The 17,737-nt window shown below is 55.1% G+C and overlaps 1 protein-coding gene across 1 annotated transcript; it reads right to left on the bottom strand.

The window, feature by feature from the left end:
* Positions 1-1,197: 1,197 nt before the first annotated feature.
* On the bottom strand, positions 1,198-2,059 carry LOC125526688 (early nodulin-93-like). Its single transcript, XM_048691331.2, has 3 exons — positions 1,903-2,059; positions 1,685-1,746; positions 1,198-1,592 (listed from the first exon to the last, which is right to left on the bottom strand). The coding sequence occupies exons 1-3, from the start codon at positions 1,964-1,966 to the stop codon at positions 1,407-1,409; spliced, it is 312 nt and encodes a 103-aa protein (XP_048547288.1). The 5' UTR covers positions 1,967-2,059; the 3' UTR covers positions 1,198-1,406.
* Between the last annotated feature and the right edge of the window lie 15,678 nt (positions 2,060-17,737).

Below are 17,737 nucleotides of genomic sequence, written 5' to 3'. Positions count from 1 at the left end.
GGGGGGGGGGGGGGGGGTGATGATTGTCGCATGGTCATATGTCAAGAGAGAAGGTGTTTTCTTCCACTCTAGTTGTGAGGTGGAGAAAGCATTTTTGTGTTTTTGGTTTTTGCCACGTGGGTGTAGTTGCGTGTATGGTAGGTTTATTTATTTATTTTTAAAAATCTATATGCGAAACATCTTGTTTATTGTATTTTGTGATGCCGTCTTGAGGTAACTTAGATGTACTCCCTCCGTCCCATAATATAAGAGTGTTTTTGACACTACACTAGTGTAAAAAACGTTCTTATATTATGGGACGGAGGGAGTAATTGTGAAGAGCAAGTGTTTTTTTATGGAAAATATATTTTTGGGACAATAGAGTTTCTTGATTTTGTAAGAGAGAGAGAGTAGCTTTCCTTAAGTAATACTCCTATCGTTTTGAATTTCTTGTCGTATAAATGGATATATCTAGATACATATACATCCATTTATATCCGTTTTAGAACAATTAATTCGGGACAGAGGGAGTAGCATTGACGAAGTAGATTTACTATTTTTGGAATAGGAGTTTAAAATTCATAGGTAATCTTGCACAACCTGTACTAAATCAACGTAAAGTATTTCCAAACGAATGAATACTATGCAATTACAGAATATAGCTTTAATTTAATCATTCCATAGTTGTAACAGCATACAAATGTTAACTTTTAGAGATAATATTAAGCGATAATCCATTGCAGCTAGCTCTCGTCCAAACAAGAATTAACCATGTCTCATCTAGAAAAGTAAATCAATCAAACCAAGAATTAACTTTACTCTAACTCTGACAGGTATTGGTGGTTTCTCTTATTCTCCTCATGATGGTAACGCATAAGGAGAGCTACATATTTTGGCTTGTGCGACCACCAGAGTTTGAGATTAAAAATTCACAGTTTGATATAAGGATAAATCGCAGGTGACATTTGCTCCACTTCCTCCTGCTTACAGTTTCTGTTCATTACTGAATTTGATTGATGGAGTAGTAATTTCAATATTTTATACTGAATCTGATTGATGGAGTTTTTGATTCATCCCATGTCATCTTGTTCATTACTAACCTCTGGCAGCCCTCTCCGGGGATCCCGCATGCGCGATGTTGGGTATTGCTCTGCCAGTGGCACATTTCAGACGATAACCACCACCAAGAAAATGTAAGATGGGTGATGGCAGGTGAACTGAGTTGTACAGATGCAGGTTATTATTAATTCAAGATTACTGGCTGGATACATCATCAGACAAGTGCTTGCACGCAGAGCGGCAGAGAAGCGCAGTACTACACCACTCACTGTCTGCGAACTTGGCCTGATATCAGATAAGTGCTGAACATTATACTATCTTTCAGGCCGTCGCTGCGCACTATTAATGGATCTACTATTGTAGTCTAATTAGTTGAAGGAGGTGTTCTTGAGGTGGTCCGGCGCGTCGTCGAAGGAGTGCTTCCTGGCCATGGATAGGATGGTCTTGTCGGCGACGATGAAGTAGGCCATCCCGGCGATGGTGGAGATGATGAGCGCCTGCCCGGTCGGGTTGAGGTGCGCCCTCGCCCACGGCAGCATCCTCACGCTTGCCAGCTGCAGACAAAGGCACGGAGGAAGAAGTGAACAGGGTGAGATGACTGTTCGTCCTTGCAACTAGTTGTGCCGGCTGAGAAACGCGTACTTACGGTGGGGACTGCGGCAGCGACGGTGGCGACGGCAGCGGCCTTGGCTCCGGCCATGGCAGCCTCTGCAGCACCGAATCAACACAGACATGTTAACTGGTTACGAGATCTAGTTTCAGCGCATAGGCTGAAATGTGTATGTGTACTAGGACTAGTGGTAGAAGAGACGCTGGCGACATGGTGAACCGGCGGGGCATGCATCATATCGTTTTGATTAGTACCTCTGGAGCAGCGGTTGGCGAGGGCGAGCCTCTGGTCGAGGTAGGCGCGGGTGACCGTGGACATCTTGGCGGAAGAGAGCTTGGTGCCACGGTAGTACTAGCAGTGAAGTATGAGCAGCAGTGTGTGTGATGAGTGAGATGGATAGGAAATGTGCTCTCGCCGGATTTATATAGGCTGCAGGAAACGGCAAGCAGCGTGCGGGCACTCAACGGAAAGAAGACGATACGGTGGGAAGGGAAGCGAGACCGTGGTTTTGGGCGGCGGTTCAGGCGAGCTCGCCATACCGGCGGGCGGGCTGGCTCTGGCTGGTCGGCGCTGCGGCAGAGCACAGGTGGCGCGGCCTCGTTGGTCATATAAAAAGAACCATCTCACGTGCACTGCACCCCACTGCAACTGGATAAGAGGAGGCAACGGGGTTGGCAGGGCAGGAGGAGCATGCGCGCGAGTGGAGTGCAGTGTGTGTAGCCCTCCGTTTTGGCGAGCGCTCCCAGTTTTCCGCCAACCCGACAAACTCCGCGAGCGGATTGCTACTTTTCGCCGCGAGACTGCTAGTGCTAGTACTATTCGGTTTACCCCTTGTGGACATTTCGCCACCAGCCCATCAAGGAAAGAGAGAAAAGCGAGGATAAATTCAAATATCGATTTGCGAGCCCACCATCATCTGCACCCGGTCAAGAAAAAGTTCTAAAAATCCAGAAAAATCATGGTAGATAATTTGATGTGTGTGGTGCCCTCCAAATTTCATATTATTTGGCTATATGAGTAGCTATCAGCAAAAGAAAAAAAATTGATCGAACAATACGTACAGAGCCTAAATTTACAATACCAAATTATCTACCATGCAAAAAGAAAAAAAAGAATTTTTGAATTTTTCTAGTATTTATTTTGAATTTTCTATTCATTGCGGCTGGAGAAGAGGTTGAGCACCGAATCGCTGCTTCCAGATAAATTAACCTATACTGCTGATGCATATCTTATAAAAAATGAAACATATTTCCGGTGATGCGACTGTTTGAAAATGAAACCTCCTTCTTTCCCTGCCCGTGCCCCTGAGAAAGGCAGCGTACGCATGCATTGCTACATACTCCACAACCACATGTACTGATGTACGTATATACGCACGTGCGTGTCCGTTTCCAACTAATTCTCGCATCTACTATCCCTATAAAAAAAACATGCTCAAAAAAAAATCCCTATAAAAAAACGAGAGGGCAGATCCAACTAAGCATATTAGCCGTCTGATTACATAATCTAATGGTCTAGAACAGCACTAACGAAGATGCTACTCTGCTTCGTCTCTACTAATCCATACTTCCTCCTGACTGTACCCCCCCCCCCCAAACGCCTACTGCTCCCTCCTCCGGCGCCCATGTCCTCTTGCCCCCACCCCCCACCGACGCTCCCGGAAGAGGGGAGCGGCTCCCATGCTCATGTTGAGGCGCCACCTGAGGCTGCCTCCAGTGCTGGCGGCTCCCCTCATAGCGTCTATGGGCGCCAACGGCGGGCACCATGCTGCCGATCTGGCCACCCCCAACCTTTTTCCCACCGGATCCCCTGGGTCACTCATCGACCCATACGAGACCACCCCCTTCTCCACCGAGGTAGTTGCCGCCTGCAGCCCTGCACAAGTGTCGTCACCTACATCTTCTCTATGCGTTCCCATCTCCCCCGCACGAGGATGCACTCACCACACTGTCCACACCCTTGAGTAGGTAATTCCTCGATTGATAACTTTTCTTCCAGCTGTGACTTGCATTTTTCTACCTTGCTCCAAATTTAATTCCATTGGGACTGTATGATTGAATGTCAAATAAAGATCAACTTTGTGTCTGGTCGATTCATGGAAGTGCAAGCTGAATTATATTCTGAATATGATTATTACTGCAAGTTGTATTCTAACACACTGTGTTTTCCACCGACTCTGGCTTGATCCCGGTGGTGTCGCAGCACTGGATCCGTCGCCGAACTTCCCGCACGATCTCGCGCAGACGCCGCCGCCGGAACGAGTCGAGTCTCTGCTGCCACAAGTCACCTGCGGTCGAGCCCCTGCCGTCCCTCCTCTCCGCCTGACCAAGTCCTATCCGTGCACCGCTATCCCAGTTGCCCCTCTGCATGGCCCCTATCAACCGCGATGAGGACACCCGTCGACCTGCAGTACTCGCCCGGCCATCTATGGTTTCTCTCAGGTGAGCTTCTCTCCTTGCATTTGATGCTCTTTGTTCCCATTCATTCTCCGGTTTGGTGAGCATACAGTTTGATGTGTGCGCCTATGAATTTTCTCTTTTTATGAAGTATGAACTCTAGCACGGCGAATGAATCTGAGGCGATGGATTTAGCTTCGCGGACTGTCCTGTCTATATATTCCGTCCGTCTGGAAATACTTGTCAAAGAAACCTAGATATATTCCTTTTTCCGATGAGTATTTCAGGACGGAGGGAGTAATTCTTTATGTAACCAATGATTCAATAGTGAAATCCTAGGTGTCCATGAAAGAAAAATGCGTGTGCAAGATCAGTGGATTGATCTTGTTTTAGAACCTGGAAGAACACTAAACGGTGAAACAACTTACGTTATTGTCCAGCAATGCGACCACAAATCCACAATGATTTCTTACATTGAAAACACAACTTGAGTGGATATTGCACCATTGTGTTTATATTTAGTTGATATATTTTTGGAAAATTTCATATTTCTATTATATGTGCTTATGATTACTTGATTAATGCTTGACACGTGCACGTTTACTAGTAGTAATAAAAAGATAGACGGGCAACTTAATTGAACAAAACAGTAAACAGGTTTTTGCACCATCTCAGCAGCAAAGATGGATGGCGTGCGTCCGTCCGTCCCCACACTCCCAGAAAAACTGGGGTTGCCGACGGCCAAATCTATGCCGACGGCCCCCGTCGGCATCTATGGACCTATGCCCACGGCCAAGGATAGGCCGTAGGCGTAGAATAGCCGTCGGCATACATCCATCTATGCCGACGGAGCCGTCGGCATAGACGAGGCCGTCGGGACCGCCCGAGATACGCCTACGGGGCCCGTCGGCATAGGACAGGCCGTCGGCATAGCCCGGGCCCCCGTGCCCGGTCAGCGCTGACCATTTGACGGCGTTGACCCTACGCCGACGGGCGGTAACGGCGGCCGTCGGCACATCTGTGGCAGAGGTATGCCTACGGCATAGCCGTCGGCATAGGCCCCTCTGCCACGTCATCGATCCGTGTGCCACGCCACGTCATCGATTCGTGGGACAACCTCCGTGTGTGCACAGATATGCCGACGGCAAGGCCGTCGGCATACGTTTATTTTACTTATTTTTTTTATTTTTACTTTGGTTATCTGTGGCAGAGGTATGCCTACGGCACAGCCGTCGGCATAGGCCCCTTCGCCACGTCATCGATCCGTGTGCCACGCCACGTCATCGATCCGTGGGACAACCTCCATGTGTGCACAAGGCCGTCGGCATATGTGTATTTTACTTTATTTTTTATTTTTACTTTGTTTTGTTATTTTTACTTTATTTTAGTTTTTGTTTTTGGATAAGATAATTATGCCTTATCTAAAAAAAACATACCCGATGGTATATCGATTGCCCCCCGTTACGAACGTCGCTATCGCCGTGTCACGGAGGGGGGAAACGGTCGACACGGAAAGAATTCTGGTTGGTGGGGGGATTCGGGGTGTAGCTATGTCACCGAAACATCGCACGGGTCCCGATGCATATGTGAAAGTGTTCATGCATGCGTAGACGCCCGTCTTGGGGCTCCGGGGTGTGCCCCCCCTCACGGACGGCGGCCTCCGGGGGCTAGCATGCCGCCAAATCTTGCGTAGGCGGCCTCTCACAAGTCTGGAAGTGATGTGGCGGTTGCAAACGCCCGACACCCGTGTCCGGAGTGTGCCCCCCTCACGGACGGCGCCGCCGCCGGCACCTGGAGGGGGGAAACGGACGCGTCGGGTCTACACGGAGGGGATCTTGCTGTGGGTCTGGCCCGGATGTTGCTCCAAAGTGTTCCTATGGGCTGACCTAACACAACCGGGTGGGGAGGTCCACTGGTCAAAGCCCGTCCGTGCAAATTCAAAGGGCTAGATCTCGTGGTCAAACGCTACAGGGTTAGGCGGGACGGGGGCACTGGGAGGTAGCAATGCCACCGGAGCGTCGCACCGGGACCTCATACATGCGGGGTGGTGTGGTGGCATGTCTGTAGAGGCGGGACGCGTCTCCGAGGCGTGGCCCCCCCTCACGGACGGCGATGGCACGGTAGTATACGTTCTGCGGTAACGATGCGGCGTCAATATTACTAAATACTCGGAGCGCGATAAAATCATGAGTTTTTTTGCACGACGTGGGCACATGTGCTATAGGAACGATGGTATTTTTTCATAATTTTTGGTGATGGAGAAGTATCCGAAAAATTCCCTCTACGCGGATTGCCCTTCGCGCGTCTACGGCTGTGGACGGCGGCCTCCGGGGGCTAGCATGCCGCCAAATCTTGCATAGGCGGCCTCTCACAAGTCTGGAAGTGTTGTGGCGGTTGCAAACGCCCGGCACGCGTGTCCGGGGTGTGCCCCCACCTCCCGGACGGCGCCGCCGCCGGCACCTGGAGGGGGAAACGGACGCGTCGGGTCTACACGGAGGGGATCTTGCTGTGGGTCTGGCGCGAATGTTGCTCCAAAGTGTTCCTATGGGCTGACCTAACACAACTGGGTGGGGAGGTCCACTGGTCAAAGCCCGTCCGTGCAAAGTCAAAGGGCTAGATCCGGTGGTCAAACGCTACAGGGTTAGGCGGGACGGGGGCACTGGGGGTAGCAATGCCACCGGATCGTCGCACCGGGCCCTCATACATGCGGGGTGGTGTGCTGGCATGTCCGAAGAGGCGGGAGGCGTCTCCGGGGCGTGGCCCCCCCCCTCACGGACGGCGATGACACGGTAGTAGACGTTCTGTGGTAACGATGCGGCGTCAATATTACTAAATACTCGGAGTGCGATAAAATCATGAGTTTTTTTGCACGACGTGGGCGAATGTGCTATAGGAACGATGGTTTTTTTTTTCATAATTTTTGGTGATGGAGAAGTATCCGAAAAATTCCCTCTACGCGGATTGCCCTTCGCGCGTCTACGGCTGTGGCCGGCGGCCTCCGGGGGCTAGCATGCCGCCAAATCTTGCGTAGGCGGCCTCTCACAAGTCTGGAAGTGTTGTGGCGGTTGCAAACACCCGGGGCGTGGGTCCGGGGTGTGCCCCCCCTCACGGACGGCGCCGCCGCCGGCACCTGGAGGGGGGAAACGGACGTGTCGGGTCTACACGGAGGGGATCTTGCTGTGGGTCTAGCCCGGATGTTGCTCCAAAGTGTTCCTATGGGCTGACCTAAGACAACCGGGTGGGAAGGTCCACTGGTCAAAGCCCGTCCGTGCAAAGTCAAAGGGCTAGATCCGGTGGTCAAACGCTACAGGGTTAGGCGGGACGGGGGCACTGGGGTAGCAATGCCACCGGAGCGTCGCACCGGGCCCTCATACATGCGGGGTGGTGTGCTGGCATGTCCGAAGAGGCGGGAGGCGTCTCCGGGGCGTGCCCCCCCCCCTCACGGACGGCGATGACACGGTAGTAGACGTTCTGCGGTAACGATGCGGCGTCAATATTACTAAATACTCGGAGTGCGATAAAATCATGAGTTTTTTTGCACAACGTGGGCACATGTGCTATAGGAACGATGGTATTTTTTCATAATTTTTGGTGATGGAGAAGTATCCGAAAAATTCCCTCTACGCAGATTGCCCTTCGCGCGTCTACGGCTGTGGCCGGCGGCCTCCGGGGGCTAGCATGCCACCAAATCTTGCGTAGGCGGCCTCTCACAAGTCTGGAAGTGTTGTGGCGGTTGCAAACGCCCGACACGCGTGTCCGGGGTGTGCCCCCCACCTCCCGGACAGCGCCGCCGCCGGCACCTGGAGGGGGAAACGGACGCGTCGGGTCTACACGGAGGGGATCTTGCTGTGGGTCTGGCCCGAATGTTGCTCCAAAGTGTTCCTATGGGCTGACCTAACACAACTGGGGTGGGAGGTCCACTGGTCAAAGCCCGTCCGTGCAAAGTCAAAGGGCTAGATCCCGTGGTCAAACGCTACAGGGTTAGGCGGGACGGGGGCACTGGGAGGTAGCAATGCCACCGGAGCGTCGCACCGGGCCCTCATACATGCTGGGTGGTGTGGTGGAATGTCCGAAGAGGCGGGACGCGTCTCCGGGGCGTGGCCCCCCCTCACGGACGGCGATGACACGGTAGTATACGTTCTGCGGTAAAGATGCGGCGTCAATATTACTAAATACTTGGAGCGCGATAAAATCATGAGTTTTTTTGCACGACGTGGGCACATGTGCTATAGGAACGATGGTATTTTTTCATAATTTTTGGTGATGGAGAAGTATCCGAAAAATTCCCTCTACGCGGATTGCCCTTCACGCGTCTACGGCTGTGGACGGCGGCCTCCGGGGGCTAGCATGCCGCCAAATCTTGCGTAGGCGGCCTCTCACAAGTCTGGAAGTGTTGTGGCGGTTTGCAAACGCCCGGCACGCGTGTCCGGGGTGTGCCCCCCTCACGGACGGCGCCGCCGCCGGCACCTGGAGGGGGGAAACGGACGCGTCGGGTCTACACGGAGGGGATCTTGCTGTGGGTCTGGCCCGGATGTTGCTCGAAAGTGTTCCTATGGGCTGACCTAACACAACCGGGTGGGGAGGTCCACTGGTCAAAGCCCATCTGTGCAAAGTCAAAGGGCTAGATCCCGTGGTCAAACGCTACAGGGTTAGGCGGGACGAGGGCACTGGGGGTAGCAATGCCACCGGAGCATTGCACCGGGCCCTCATACATGCGGGGTGGTGTGCTGGCATGTCCGAAGAGGCGGGAGGCGTCTCTGGGGCGTGCCCCCCCCCTCACGGACGGCGATGACACGGTAGTAGACGTTCTGCGGTAACGATGCGGCGTCAATATTACTAAATACTCGGAGTGCGCTAAAATCATGAGTTTTTTTGCACGACGTGGGCACATGTGCTATAGGAACGATGGTTTTTTTCATAATTTTTGGTGATGGAGAAGTATCCGAAAAATTCCGTCTACGCGGATTGCCCTTCGCGCGTCTACGGCTGTGGCCGGCGGCCTCCGAGGGCTAGCATGCCGCCAAATCTTGCGTAGGCGGCCTCTCACAAGTCTGGAAGTGTTGTGGCGGTTGCAAACGCCCGGGGCGTGGGTCCGGGGTGTGCCCCCCGTCACGGACGGCGCCGCCGCCGGCACCTGGAGGGGGGAAACGGACGCGTCGGGTCTACACGGAGGGGATCTTGCTGTGGGTCTGGCCCGGATGTTGCTCCAAAGTGTTCCTATGGGCTGACCTAACACAACCGGGTGGGGAGGTCCACTGGTCAAAGCCCGTCCGTGCAAATTCAAAGTGCTAGATCCCGTGGTCAAACGCTACAGGGTTAGGCGGGACGGGGGCACTAGGGGTAGCAATGCCACCGGAGCGTCGCACCGGGCCCTCATACATGCGGGGTGGTGTGCTGGCATGTCCGAAGAGGCGGGAGGCATCTCCGGGGCATGCCCCCCCCCCCTCACGGACGGCGATGACACGGTAGTAGACATTCTGCGGTAACGATGCGGCGTCAATATTACTAAATACTCGGAGTGCGATAAAATCATGAGTTTTTTTGCACGACGTGGGCACATGTGCTATAGGAACGATGGTATTTTTTCATAATTTTTGGAGATGGAGAAGTATCCGGAAAATTCCCTCTACGCGGATTGCCCTTCGCGCGTCTACGGTTGTGGCCGGCGGCCTCCGGGGGCTAGCATGCCGCCAAATCTTGCGTAGGCGGCCTCTCACAAGTCTGGAAGTGTTGTGGCGGTTGCAAACGCCCGGGGCGTGGGTCCGGGGTGTGCCCCCCTCACGGACGGCGCCGCCGCCGGCACCTGGAGGGGGGAAACGGACGCGTCGGGTCTACACGGAGGGGATCTTGCTGTGGGTCTGGCCCGGATGTTGCTCCAAAGTGTTCCTATGGGCTGACCTAACACAACCGGGTGGGGAGGTCCACTGGTCAAAGCCCGTCCGTGCAAATTCAAAGTGCTAGATCCCGTGGTCAAACGCTACAGGGTTAGGCGGGACGGGGGCACTAGGGGTAGCAATGCCACCGGAGCGTCGCACCGGGCCCTCATACATGCGGGGTGGTGTGCTGGCATGTCCGAAGAGGCGGGAGGCATCTCCGGGGCGTGCCCCCCCCCTCACGGACGGCGATGACACGGTAGTAGACATTCTGCGGTAACGATGCGGCGTCAATATTACTAAATACTCGGAGTGCGATAAAATCATGAGTTTTTTTGCACGACGTGGGTACATGTGCTATAGGAACGATGGTATTTTTTCATAATTTTTGGAGATGGAGAAGTATCCGGAAAATTCCCTCTACGCGGATTGCCCTTCGCGCGTCTACGGCTGTGGCCGGCGGCCTCCGGGGGCTAGCATGCCGCCAAATCTTGCGTAGGCGGCCTCTCACAAGTCTGGAAGTGTTGTGGCGGTTGCAAACGCCCGGGGCGTGGGTCCGGGGTGTGCCCCCCCTCACGGACGGCGCCGCCGCCGGCACCTGGAGGGGGAAACGGACGCGTCGGGTCTACACGGAGGGGATCTTGTTGTGGGTCTGGCCCGAATGTTGCTCTAAAGTGTTCCTATGGGCTGACCTAACACAACCGGGTGGGGAGGTCCACTGGTCAAAGCCCGTCCGTGCAAAGTCAAAGGGCTAGATCCCGTGGTCAAACGCTACAGGGTTAGGCGGGACGGGGGCACTGGGGGGGTAGCAATGCCACCGGAGCGTCGCACCGGGCCCTCATACATGCTGGGTGGTGTGCTGGCATGTCCGAAGAGGCGGGACGCGTCTCCGGGGCGTGGCCCCCCCTCACGGACGGCGATGACACGGTAGTAGACGTTCTGCGGTAACGATGCAGCGTCAATATTACTAAATACTCGGAGCACGATAAAATCATGAGTTTTTTTGCATGACGTGGGCACATGTGCTATAGGAACGATGGTATTTTTTTCATAATTTTTGGTGATGGAGAAGTATCCGAAAAATTCCCTCTACGCGGATTGCCCTTCGCGCGTCTACGGCTGTGGACGGCGGCCTCCGGGGGCTAGCATGCCGCCAAATCTTGCGTAGGCGGCCTCTCACAAGTCTGGAAGTGTTGTGGCGGTTGCAAACGCCCGGGGCGTGGGTCCGGGGTGTGCCCCCCCTCACGGACGGCGCCGCCGCCGGCACCTGGAGGGGGGAAACGGACGCGTCGGGTCTACACGGAGGGGATCTTGCTGTGGGTCTGGCCCGGATGTTGCTCCAAAGTGTTCCTATGGGCTGACCTAACACAACCGGGTGGGGAGGTCCACTGGTCAAAGCCCGTCCGTGCAAAGTCAAAGGGATAGATCCCGTGGTCAAACGCTACAGGGTTAGGCGGGACGGGGGCACTGGGGGTAGCAATGCCACCGGAGCGTCGCACCGGGCCCTCATACATGCTGGTGGTGTGGTCGAATGTCCGAAGAGGCGGGACGCGTCTCCGGGGCGTGGCCCCCCCTCACGGACGGCGATGACACGGTAGTAGACGTTCTGCGGTAACGATGCGGCGTCAATATTACTAAATACTCGGAGCGCGATAAAATCATGAGTTTTTTTGCATGACGTGGGCACATGTGCTATAGGAACGACGGTATTTTTTCATAATTTTTGGTGATGGAGAAGTATCCGAAAAATTCCCTCTACGCGGATTGCCCTTCGCGCGTCTACGGCTATGGCCGGCGGCCTCCGGGGGCTAGCATGCCGCCAAATCTTGCGTAGGCGGCCTCTCACAAGTCTGGAAGTGTTGTGGCGGTTGCAAACGCCCGGCACGCGTGTCCCTCACGGACGGCGCCGCCGCCGGCACCTAGAGGGGGGAAACGGACGCGTCGGGTCTACACGGAGGGGATCTTGCTGTGGGTCTGGCCCGGATGTTGCTCCAAAGTGTTCCTATGGGCTGACCTAACACAACCGGGTGGGGAGGTCCACTGGTCAAAGCCCGTCCGTGCAAAGTCAAAGGGCTAGATCCCGTGGTCAAACGCTACAGGGTTAGGCGGGACGGGGGCACTGGGAGGTAGCAATGCCACCGGAGCGTCGCACCGGGCCCTCATACATGCGGGGTGGTGTGGTGGCATGTCCGAAGAGGCGGGACGCGTCTCCGGGGCGTGGCCCCCCCTCACGGACGGTGATGACACGGTACTATACGTTCTGCGATAACGATGCGGCGTCAATATTACTAAATACTCGGAGCGCGATAAAATCATGAATTTTGTTGCACGACGTGGGCACATGTGCTATAGGAACGATGGCATTTTTCATAATTTTTGGTGATGGAGAAGTATCCGAAAAATTCCCTCTACGCGGATTGCCCTTCGCGCGTCTACGGCTGTGGCCGGCGGCCTCCGGGGGCTAGCATGCCGCCAAATCTTGCGTAGGCGGCCTCTCACAAGTCTGGAAGTGTTGTGGCGGTTGCAAACGCCCGGGACGCGTGTCCGGGGTGTGCCCCCCCTCACGGACGGCGCCGCCGCCGGCACCTAGAGGGGGGAAACGGACGCGTCGGGTCTACACGGAGGGGATCTTGCTGTGGGTCTGGCCCGGATGTTGCTCCAAAGTGTTCCTATGGGCTGACCTAACACAACCGGGTGGGGAGGTCCATTGGTCAAAGCCCGTCTGTGCAAAGTCAAAGGGCTAGATCCCGTGGTCAAACGCTATAGGGTTAGGCGGGACGGGGGCACTGGGGGTAGCAATGCCACCGGAGCGTCGCACCGGGCCCTCATACATGCGGGGTGGTGTGCTGGCATGTCCGAAGAGGCGGGAGGCGTCTCCGGGGCGTGCCCCCCCCCTCACGGACGGCGATGACACGGTAGTAGACGTTCTGCGGTAACGATGCGGCGTCAATATTACTAAATACTCGGAGTGCGATAAAATCATGAGTTTTTTTGCACGACGTGGGCACATGTGCTATAGGAACGATGGTTTTTTTTCATAATTTTTGGTGATGGAGAAGTATCCGAAAAATTCCCTCTACGCGGATTGCCCTTCGCGCGTCTACGGCTGTGGCCGGCGGCCTCCGGGGGCTAGCATGCCGCCAAATCTTGCGTAGGCGGCCTCTCACAAGTCTGAAAGTGGTGTGGCGGTTGCAAACGCCCGGCACGCGTGTCCGGGGTGTGCCCCCCCTCCCGGACGGCGCCGCCGCCGGCACCTGGAGGGGGGAAACGGACGCGTCGGGTCTACACGGAGGGGATCTTGCTGTGGGTATGGCCCGAATGTTGCTCCAAAGTGTTCCTATGGGCTGACCTAACACAACTGGGTGGGGAGGTCCACTGGTCAAAGCCCGTCCGTGCAAAGTCAAAGGTCTAGATCCCGTGGTCAAACGCTACAGGGTTAGGTGGGACGGGGGCACTGGGGGTAGCAATGTTACCGGAGCGTCGCACCGGGCCCTCATACATGCGGGGTGGTGTGGTGGCATGTCCGAAGATGCGGGACGCGTCTCCGGGGCGTGACCCCCCCTCACGGACGGCGATGACACGGTAGTAGACATTCTGCGGTAACGATGCAGCGTTAATATTACTAAATACTCAGAGCGCGATAAAATCATGAGTTTTTTTGCATGACGTGGGCACATGTGCTATAGGAATGATGGTATTTTTTCATAATTTTTGGTGATGGAGAAGTATCCGAAAAATTCCCTCTACGTGGATTGCCCTTCGGGCGTCTACGGCTGTGGCCGCCGGCCTCCGGGGGCTAGCATGCCGCCAAGTCTTGCGTAGGCGGCCTCTGACAAGTCTGGAAGTGTTGTGGCGGTTGCAAACGCCCGGCACGCGTGTCCCTCACGGACGGCGCCGCCGCCGGCACCTAGAGGGGGGAAACGGACGCGTCGGGTCTACACGGAGGGGATCTTGCTGTGGGTCTGGCCCGGATGTTGCTCCAAAGTGTTCCTATGGGCTGACCTAACACAACCGGGTGGGGAGGTCCACTGGTCAAAGCCCGTCCGTGCAAAGTCAAAGGGCTAGATCCCGTGGTCAAACGCTACAGGGTTAGGCGGGACGGGGGCACTGGGGGTAGCAATGCCACCAGAGCGTCGCACCGGGCCCTCATACATGCGGGGTGGTGTGGTGGCATGTCCGAAGAGGCAGGACGCGTCTCCGGGGCGTGCCCCCCCCCTCACGGACGGCGATGACACGGTAGTAGACGTTCTGCGGTAATGATGCGGCGTCAATATTACTAAATACTCGGAGCGCGATAAAATCATGAGTTTTTTTGCTCGACGTGGGCACATGTGCTATAGGAACGATGGTATTTTTTTCATAATTTTTGGTGATGGAGAAGTATACGAAAAATTCCCTCTACGCGGATTGCCTTTCACATGTCTACGGCTGTGGCTGGCGGCCTCCGGGGGCTAGCATGCTGCCAAATCTTGTGTAGGCGGCCTCTCACAAGTCTAGAAGTGTTGTGGCGGTTGCAAACGCCCGGCGCGCGTGTCCGGGGTGTGCCCCCCCTCACGGACGGCGCCGGTGCCGGCACCTGGAGGGGGGAAACGGACGCCTCGGGTCTACACGGAGGGGATCTTGCTGTGGGTCTGGCCCGGACGTTGCTCCAAAGTGTTCCTATGGGCTGACCTAATACAACCGGGTGGGGAGGTCCACTGGTCAAAGCCCGTCCGTGCAAAGTCAAAGGGCTAGATCCCGTGGTCAAACGCTACAGGGTTAGGCGGGACGGGGGCACTGGGGGTAGCAATGCCACCGGAGCGTCGCACCGGGCCCTCATACATGCGGGGTGGTGTGGTGGCATGTCCGAAGAGGCGGGACGCGTCTCCGGGGCGTGGCCCCCCCTCACGGACGGCGATGACACGGTAGTAGACGTTCTGCGGTAACGATGCGGCGTCAATATTACTAAATACTCGGAGCGCGATAAAATCATGAGTTTTTTTTGCATGACGTGGGCACATGTGCTATAGGAACGATGGTATTTTTTCATAATTTTTGGTGATGGAGAAGTATCCGAAAAATTCCCTCTACGCGGATTGCCCTTCGCGTGTCTACGGCTGTGGCCGGCGGCCTCCGGGGGCTAGCATGCCGCCAAATCTTGCGTAGGCGGCCTCTCACAAGTCTGGAAGTGTTGTGGCGGTTGCAAACGCCCGGCACGCGTGTCCGGGGTGTGCCCCCCCCCTCCCGGACGGCGCCGCCGCCGGCACCTGGAGGGGGGAAACGGACGCGTCGGGTCTACACGGAGGGGATCTTGCTGTGGGTCTGGCCCGGATATTGCTCCAAAGTGTTCCTATGGGCTGACCTAACACAACCGGGTGGGGAGGTCCGCTGGTCAAATCCCGTCCGTGCAAAGTCAAAGGGCTAGTTCCCGTGGTCAAACGCTACAGGGTTAGGCGGGACGGGGGCACTGGGGGTAGCAATGCCACCGGAGCGTCGCACCGGGCCCTCATACATGCGGGGTGGTGTGGTGGCATGTCCGAAGAGGCGGGACGCGTCTCCAGGGCGTGCCCCCCCCTCACGGACGGCGATGACACGGTAGTAGACGTTTTGCGGTAACGATGCGGCGTCAATATTACTAAATACTCGGAGCGCGATAAAATCATGAGTTTTTTTGCACGACGTGGGCACATGTGCTATAGGAACGATGGTATTTTTTCATAAGTTTTGGTGATGGGGAAGTATCCGAAAAATTCCCTCTACGTGGATTGCCCTTCGCGCGTCTATGGCTGTGGCCGACCGCCTCCGGGGGCTAGCATGCCGCCAAATCTTGCGTAGGCGGCCTCTCACAAGTCTGGAAGTGTTGTGGCGGTTGCAAACGCCCGGCACGCGTGTCCGGAGTGTGCCCCCCCACTCACGGACGGCACCGCCGCCGGCACCTGGAGGGGGGAAACGGACGCGGCGGGTCTACACGGAGGGGATCTTGCTGTGGGTCTAGCCCGAATGTTGCTCCAAAGTGTTCCTATGGGCTGACCTAACACAACCGGGTGGGGAGGTCCACTGGTCAAAGCCCGTCCATGCAAAGTCAAAGGGCTAGATCCCGTGGTCAAACGCTACAGGGTTAGGCGGGACGGGGGCACTTGGGGGGGGGGGGGGGTAGCAATGCCACCGGAGCGTCGCACCGGGCCCTCATACATGCGGGGTTGAATAAGCGGGGCCAAATCTTGCGTAGGCGGCCTCTCACAAGTCTGGAAGTGTTGTGGCGGATGTTGCTCCAAAGTGTTCCTATGGGCTGACCTTACACAACCGGGTGGATACGTGTATCAGGGCCCGTCGCGACCCCGCATGTATGAGGTCCCGGTGCGACGCTCTGGTGGCATTGCTACCCCCTAGGGCCCCCGTCCCGCCTAACCCTATAGCGTTTGACCACGGGATCTACCCCTTTGACTTTGCACGGGCGGGCTTTGAACAGTGGACGTATCCACCCAGTTGTGTTTGGTCAGCCCATAGGAACACTTTGGAGCAACATCCGGGCCAGACCCACGGCAAGATCCCCTCCGTCTAGATCCGACGCGTCCGTTTCCCCCCTACAGGTGCCGGCGACACCGTCCGTGAGGGGGGGGGGCACACCCCGGAGACGCGTGTTGCCTCTTCGGACATGCCACCACACCGTGCAGCATGTATGAGGGCCCGATGCGACAATCCGATGGCATTGCTAACCCTTTAGAGTTTGACCAAGGGATCTAGCCCTTTGACTTTGCCCGCACCAGGTCCCATACACACGGTAAACTAAAAATCTGGGGGGGTAGCAATGTCAAAGGGATAGACCCGACGGTCGTCTGTGTCAGGGTTAGACGGGACGAGGTACCTGGGGGGTAGCAATGCCGCCAGGTGTTGGGGTGGCCCTCCTAAGGTTGTAGATGAAGGAAATATGCCCTAGAGGCAATAATAAAGTTATTATATATTTCCTTATAATCATGATAAATGTTTATTATTCATGCTAGAATTGTATTAACCGGAAACATAATACATGTGTGAATACATAGACAAACAAAGTGTCACTAGTATGCCTCTACTTGACTAGCTCGTTAATCAAAGATGGTTATGTTTCCTAACCATGAACAATGTGTTGTTATTTGATTAACGAGGTCACATCATTAGTTGAATGATCTGATTGACATGACCCATTCCATTAGCTTAGCACCCGATCGTTTAGTATGTTGCTATTGCTTTCTTCATGACTTATACATGTTCCTACGACTATGAGATTATGCAACTCCCGTTTGCCGGAGGAACACTTTGGGTGCTGCCAAACGTCACAACGTAACTGGGTGATTATAAAGGAGCATTACAGGTGTCTCCAAAGGTAGATGTTGGGTTGGCGTATTTCGAGATTAGGATTTGTCACTCCGATTGTCGAAGAGGTATCTCTGGGCCCTCTCGGTAATACACATCACATAAGCCTTGCAAGCATTACAACTAATATGTTAGTTGTGAGATGATGTATTACGGAACGAGTAAAGAGACTTGACGGTAACGAGATTGAACTAGGTATTGGATACCGACGATCGAATCTCGGGCAAGTAACATACCGATGACAAAGGGAACAACGTATGTTGTTATGCGGTCTGACCGATAAAGATCTTCGTAGAATATGTAGGAGCCAATATGGGCATCCAGGTCCCGCTATTGGTTATTGACCGGAGACGTGTCTCGGTCATGTCTACATTGTTCTCGAACCCGTAGGTTCCGCACGCTTAAGGTTACGATGACAGTTATATTATGAGTTTATGCATTTTGATGTACCGAAGGTTGTTCGGAGTCCCGGATGTGATCACGGACAT

Source organism: Triticum urartu, chromosome 7A (assembly GCF_056163025.1).
Source record: "Triticum urartu cultivar PI428250 chromosome 7A, HENAU_Tu73, whole genome shotgun sequence".
NCBI classification, from domain to species: Eukaryota; Viridiplantae; Streptophyta; class Magnoliopsida; order Poales; family Poaceae; genus Triticum; species Triticum urartu.
This window is presented reverse-complemented; position numbering and strand designations above follow the sequence as displayed.

Coding starts and splice junctions, on each gene's coding strand:
- LOC125526688 (XM_048691331.2), bottom strand. CDS start 1,966: ATGTCCACGGTCACCCGCGCCTACCTCGACCAGAGGCTCGCCCTCGCC. Junction 1,747..1,902: donor CGCCAACCGCTGCTCCAGAG/GTACTAATCAAA, acceptor TCGGTGCTGCAG/AGGCTGCCATGGCCGGAGCC. Junction 1,593..1,684: donor TCGCTGCCGCAGTCCCCACC/GTAAGTACGCGT, acceptor CTTTGTCTGCAG/CTGGCAAGCGTGAGGATGCT.